This window comes from Staurois parvus, unplaced genomic scaffold (assembly GCF_062004578.1).
Source record: "Staurois parvus isolate SC_StPar_1 unplaced genomic scaffold, SC_StPar_1.0 ptg001146l, whole genome shotgun sequence".
NCBI classification, from domain to species: domain Eukaryota; kingdom Metazoa; phylum Chordata; class Amphibia; order Anura; family Ranidae; genus Staurois; species Staurois parvus.
In genome coordinates this window covers 2,235,857-2,243,038 of record NW_028318942.1, presented here as the reverse complement: position 1 = coordinate 2,243,038, position 7,182 = coordinate 2,235,857, and the positions used below count along the sequence as shown (strand labels likewise).

Here is a 7,182-nt window from a genome sequence, read left to right as displayed (position 1 = left end):
TCCCCGCATGCTTACCGGTGTTTCCTGGGCTTACTGCTTTTACCGACAAGCCCAGAAGCGATCCGATGGTTCAAGCGGCTGGCAATAGAAGTGATCAGAGACCAGATCATCTCTGATCGCCTCTCTGATCTTGGAGGACCAGAACGACATCATGATGTCACTTCTAGTCTAGGGTGGAAGTAAACCTTTTTTTTTTTTTTAAAGCAAAAGACCCCAGATCTCTCTATAAAGAGGACCTTTTCTTACCTTATTTCTATTACAAGGGATGTTTACGTTACTTGTAATAGGAATAAAAGTGCTAAAAAAAAAATTAATTAAAGTCGCACACGCATATGTAAACGGTGTTCGCACCACAGACTGTGAGGTATCGCCATGAATTTTAGAGCGAGAACAAAAATTCTGGCACTAGACTTCCTCTAACTCCAAACAGGTAACCTGTAAAAATGTTTACAGCGTTGCCTATAGAGATTTATAAGTATCGCAGTTTGTCGCCATTCCACAAGAGTGCAACATTTTAAAGCATAATTTTTTAAATATATTCTTCAGATTTTTTTTTTTTTAACCTCTTGCCACTGGCCGAATACAAATGTGCAGCCTCCCGGCGACTGGGCCTAGACACAGAGCGGCCGCACATTTGCGTTCTATTAAAGAAAATGTGCTGAGAGCGTGCGCCCTGCGCGCTCCCAGCACACAAGTTCGGTACTCACGGAAAGGTCGCGATCTCCTCTTTCGATTGGGACCTTTCCCAATCATGTGACCGCCGTGACAGCAAATCACGGTGGTCACATGACCCTAAAACCCAGCCCCACCTCCTGGCTTCTGGAATCCTTCAAGGGCCAGGAGGCGCTGGCGCCAAGGGGTTAACATATAAAACAGTAATTTTAACATATATTTTTACATATATTTGAAAATTTATTTTAAAAATATGTTTCATTTCAACATACAAAATGTATTTTGTAATAAAAACGCATTTCAACATACAGTATATATATATATATGTATATATTATATATTTATTGAAATATATTTTGAAATATACTGAATATGGCAAAATTGTAGCATTTCAAATATATGTAAAGATATGTTAAAATTACTTTTTTATATGTTAAAAAAATCTGAAGAATATATTTAAAAAAATATATTTTAAAAAATATTCTTCATATACTTTGTAATATATCAAAAATGCATTTCAACATGCAGTAAATATATATATATATATATATATATATATATATATATATATATATATACACACACACATACATACATACACTGAAATATATTTTGAAATATATGGAATACGGCCAAAATTGTAGTATTTTAAATATATGTCGATATATTTGGGAAGAATATCTTTAAAATATATTTCAAATATAATTTTCTTCCATGTGGGTGTATATATATATATATATATATATATATATATATATATATATATATAGTGTTTTTTTCATTCATCAAAGGGTATTTTTTGCTCAAAAAAATTGCGTTTCAAAAAATATTGCGCAAATACTGTAACAAAGTAAAAATGGAAACAATCTCCATTTTATGCTCTAGGGTCTCTGCTAAAAAATTATATATATATATATATATATATATATATATATATATATATATATGTGTTTGGGGTTCTAAGTAATTTTCTAACATAAAATTCTGATTTTTACTTGTAAACCATAAGTGAACAAGTGGACAGAGAGAGTTATCTTATTTTTGTACATGAACTTTGTAACTCGTATATCTATACTTCCACTGAAATAATGCAAACTTTCACGAATACCGGTAATTCACTCTTTTGGAAATTGATTGGCATATGTTGCAATGCATTCCGCAGAGTGTTACTCTGTTAATCTGACAGCAAAGTTTACTTTATGCAATTCTGGATTCACCGACCATTACAAGACTGAATACAAAGTACAGTCTTTTTTTTTTTTGCATTACAGCGGGTAAACCTCCCACCCATGTCATTCTTTAACAGAGATTGTGAAATAATAGTAAGGGTGTAGTTCTTTGAAACACTAAAATCAAGGCTAGTGAGTGACCCAGAACATTTTATCTCCTGCTGGAGCACCGTATATATCATATAATGACTTTACCAGAATTTTTATTTTTATTTATCGGCGTAATATGCTGTAGGGCAGAACCAGCATCTGTATCCGAATCAGCTCCAGGTAAGACATACAGACACCCATGATAGCTGCCAATAAGATGCATAATATTTGACGGGCTGACATAAAAAGAAAAAAATTGTGCATTATGGGGTTGATTTATTAAAGGCAAATAGTAGACATCTGCATGCCAGAAATATTTGCTTCGTTTCACATACTTATTTTTGTTGAAGAATTTTGTTTTGTGATACTTTATTTATTTATTTTAGGTACTTATATAACGCCGTAGTTCACAGTTAGAACTTACACTACTGTAGTTATCATGGGGAAGAATGAAATTAAACCATACCCATAATGTGGATAATATTAAAAAAAAAAACATCCAATACATAAATTAAATAAAATATAGCTAGATATAGAATGTAATTTATATTTATTACTATTTATAAATAGCTTAAAGTAAAAAGAATTGTCGAGTATTATTATTTATTTTATGTAATTATATAGTGCTGTCAATTTACGCAGAGCTTTACATATATATATTGTACATCTGCATCAGTCCCTAATCCTCAAGGGACGTACAATCTAAGGTCCCTAACTCACATTCATACATACACATACAGTTGCAAGACAAAGTATGTGAACCCCTTGGGATTACGTGGAGTTTTGCATGAATTGGGCATAAAATGTGCTCTGAACGTCATCTAAGTCACAACAATAGAAGAACACAGTCTGCTGAACATAATACTACACAAACATTAGATGTTGCCATGGTTTAATTGCACATAACATGTAAACATTCACAGTGCAGGGAGGAAAAAGTATGTGAACCTTTGGACTTAATAACTGGTTGACCCTCCTTTGGCAGCAATAACCTCAACCAAATGTTTCCTGTAGTTGCAGATCAGACCTGCACAACGATCTGGCGTAATTTTGGACCACTCCTCTTCACAAAACTGTTTCAGTGTAGCAATATTCTTGGGATGTCTGGTGTGAATCGCTCTCTTATGGTCATGCCAAACCATTTCAATCGGGTTGAGGTCAGGACTCGGACTGGGCCACTCCAGAGGGCGTATTCTGTGCTGTTGCAGCCATTGTTTTGTTGAATTACTTGTATGCTTTGGGTCATTGTCCTGTTGCATCACCCATCCTCTGGGGAGCTTCAGTTGGCGGACAGATGGTCGTACGTTTTCCTGCAAAATGTCTTGATAAACTCTGGAATTCATTTTCCCATCAATGACAACAATCCGTCCAGGCCCTGAGGCAGCAAAGCAGCCCCAAACCATGATGCTCCCTCCGCCATGTTTTACAGTGGGGATGAGGTTTTGATGTTAGTGTGCTGTGCCTTTTTTTCTCCACACATAGTGTTGTGTGTTCTTCCCAAACAACTCAATCTTGGTTTCATCTGTCCACAGTATATTTTCCCAGTAGTGCTGTGGAACATCCAGGTGCTCTTTTGCAAACTTCAAACATACTGCAATATTCTTTTTGGACAGCAATGGCTTCCTCCGTGGTGTCCTCCCATGTACTTCATTCTTGTTTAATGTTTTCCTTATTGTAGATGTGTCAACAAAAATGTTAGCATGTGCCAGAGATTTCTGTAGGTCTTTAGCTGACACTCTGGGATTCTTCTTTACCTCATGCAGCGTTCTGCGCTGTGCTCTTGCAGTCATTTTTACAGGACGACCGCGCCTAGGGAGAGTAGCAACAGTGCTAAACTTTCTCCATTTGTAGACAGTCTGTCTTACCGTGGAAACATGAACATCAAGGCTTTTGGAGATACTTTTGTAACCCTTTCCAGCTTCATGCAAGTCAACAATTCTTGATCGTAGGTCTTCTGAGAGCTCTTTTCTGCGAAGCATGGTTCACATCAGACAGTGCTTCTTGAAACCAGTAAACCCAAAACAGGTGTGTGTTTTTTAAGGGCAGGACAGCTGTCAGCAACACATCCAACATCATCACACTGATTGGAGTCAAGTTTGGCTCACTCCTGGCTGCAATTAGCTCTGGGAGAAGTCATTAAGCTAGGGCCTCACATACTTTTTCCTCCCTGCACTGTGCATGTTTACATGTTATGTGCAATTATACCATGGCAACATCTAATGTTTGTGTAGTATTATGTTCAGCAGACTCTGTTCTTCTATTGTTGTGACTTAGATGACATTCAGAGCACATTTTATGCCCAATTCATGCAAAACTCCACGTAATCCCAAGGGGTTCACATACTTTTTCTTGCAACTGTACTAGGGCCAATTTAGACAGGAGCCAATTAATCTACCAGCATGTCTTTCGTTATGTTGAACCAATTTTTTTTCCCAGAAGATTGCTATATATTTTCGGGTGGATTTGATATTCATATATTAAAAACTATTCTGAAGGATTCAACATTTTTGAACACAATGGAATAAATATAATGAAATATTTTTAAAACCTACAAATTGCATTAGACTGTTGAACTGAACTGACTGACTGTGACAATTTTCAAATTCAATTTAAATCACCAGTTTACTTGAATCCAAATTATTGAAAACATTTGAAAATTCAATTAATTTCCCCATGGGCCTAAACTACTATCGCATCATGTGACGTCATCTGAATGAAACGAATGAAATTATTCCATTCCATAGAATGCATGAATGTAAAAAAACCTTGAGCCTTTACAACCACTTTAACTCCAGGAATTCAGCCATTCTACAAAATGTTCTGGCATACTGTGAGTTAAATCCAATGAAGTACGCCACCATGTGGAGTCATCTCTCCAATTAAGATCTCACAGTTTTATGAAGCTCCGGGAACACAGTTATCATTACACTCCCGGGACTCTGACAAGAGTAAAGATGCCGTCTCATACAACAGTCGCTCCCTCCCATTTCACAACCCAGCGCTCCAGAGAGAGCTGAGCGGGCAGAGTAGATGGTGGTCACAGACTCAGCGCTGTCTGCTCAGAACGGCATGGAGCAGACAGTTAGACACACTTAGAGCCTGCCCCTCAACTCTGCTGCCCATTCACAAGAGCATATCTTGTTGCAGATGAGTTCACATAACAAATGCTCTGTGACTGGGATACAGACTGGGATCGGGCACAGAAACTGCATGCAACTCTGCAGCTGCTGGAGCGGAGACCAGGAGGTCCAGTGTTCTAGTGCTGGAAGTATAGTAAACGCTATGCCAATGGCACTCTGTAAAAATGTAAATTTTAAATTAAAGAGATATGTCCATGAGGTGGCATGCACCTCTTTCGATGTAATCCCTAGTGGAACAGAAAGTGGCTGAACTCCCGGAGTTCAGCATTAAATCAATGTAAATACATTCCAGCTGCATCAGAACAAAAGCTGTGCAAAGTCTTACAGGTCACAAGTAGCCACAGCCTGAGTAGAAAAATGTGTCCCCCTACCAGTATCTTTGCTCTTTGTGTGGAAGCAGAGAGTAAGCGTCAAGTTTAAAGATAGCAATTTATAAGAGTGCCTGCTTATAAGAGCATTGTTGTTTCTGACCAAATAATATTTGGGTGATTATGGTGCTTTAATATCTTCAAACTTTATGCTGGCCAGATACAGGATCATGTCTAACAGAAGAGACAAGCTCAGTGAGGTTTCTTTGCTATACTAACACCAGTTAGCAACCTTCTAAGAAGAAGTATACTGATGTTTCTCTAAAGTAGAACTGAAGCAGGGGCGGACTGACCATTTGGAAACTCGGGCACTGCCCGAGGACCCGGAGTCAGCAGGGGGCCCCATGAGATGCCCCTGGTACCTTTTTCATAGGCTTTTTTGAGTTTGGGCAAGGACACGGGCCCCATAATCCCCTATTGCCCGGGGGCCCCATGAGTTGTCAGTCTGCCCCTGAACTGAAGGCAAAACTTTCTCCATTTTTGGATAGAGTAGGGAAGGTTAATCCCCCTTGGCAATTTCCTCTCTATTACTGTTCTGATGACAACCTCCATTTTGATTTATTTCGCTTTTGGTGGTAACGATCATCCAGATAAATAGAGAGGGTTATTCTTCATAAGAGAGACTCAGGTAGCAAAAACAACCTTAGATGTGTTCTAATCCCTCTTTACTCTACATAAAACTAAAAAAAAAAAATTCTTCAGTTATATTTTTGGGTCATCTTCAGCTTTTTGGCTAACATCAAGTGCAGTATCTGTTCATATCAGTGTCCACTAGGGGTGCTCTACCATCATCCTGGCATTGTGGCTGGGGTGGCTGGCTGGTATGATGGGGGGCTTCACCCATGAGGAACAGAAACTGGGTGCTCACTGGGTAAGTTGGGGCACAGGAATGACTCTCTAGTGGAAGAACCTGAGGGGCCCCATGCCTTCTGATTTGGCTGTGCTACCTTGTTTGGCAAGGCAGGGGGCCTGTGGTGTCAAGCACCCCCCCCTGGGAGTGGTACCCTATGGGGTGCTGGAGTAGCACTATGGGTTTTGGGACCCCACTATGTGAAACTGCACTTGGCCATGACACCTAAGCTTTTTTCTGCGTTACACCTCATGGGCTCCCTGGCCAGCTCTAGGTGTGTCTAACTGTCTGCTCCCTGACGTTCTGAGCAGACAGCGATGAGACAGTCACCACTGTCTGTTCTGCCCTCTCAGCACTTTTTGGAGTGCTGGGTTGTGAAATGGGAGGGAGCGGCTGGCTCGGGCTCTCAACGACTTGCTGAGAGGCTGAGCCAGGTGCCGCTCCAGACTCTGGGGTGGATCCCAACTTTGAAGTCAGGATCTGTCCCCAGCCTGGACCAGCTGAGTGAAGTAGCTGAAAACAGGTCACAGTAGTGCTAAAGGAACTGCACTCCTGTGATCCAGAGAAGTACAGCCAAAAGAGCTTTAGTTGTACTTCTTCTTTAAGGCTACCAACTCCTGGGTGTTCATGGCTCTTGCCCCTTGTGGTGAGCTATAAATACAAGGTGAGGCAGCCTGAGCTCTCCTTGCATGGGAAGATCAATGAGAGGGAACTGGTGCATGATGTTATCTCTGCTTAGGTGTTTCCTCCATTGAAAAGGGAAACACCCAGTCAGGGTGCTGAAGAGAATAAAGGACTTTATAGACTATACACTATTCTAAGGTATGGGTTCA

At 39.7% G+C, this 7,182-nt stretch overlaps 1 protein-coding gene across 2 annotated transcripts in view; it reads left to right on the top strand.

Moving 5' to 3' along the window:
- Nucleotides 1-2,026: 2,026 nt before the first annotated feature.
- LOC149439234 (coagulation factor XIII B chain-like) overlaps nt 2,027-7,182 on the top strand; it is a 95,925-nt gene continuing 90,769 nt past the window's right edge. For both annotated transcript variants that reach the window (XM_089659296.1, XM_089659297.1), the window contains exon 1: nt 2,027-2,171. In XM_089659296.1, coding sequence (XP_089515422.1) covers nt 2,087-2,171 — 85 coding nt within the window. In that variant the 5' untranslated portion in view covers nt 2,027-2,086. The remainder of the gene's footprint in view (nt 2,172-7,182) is intronic.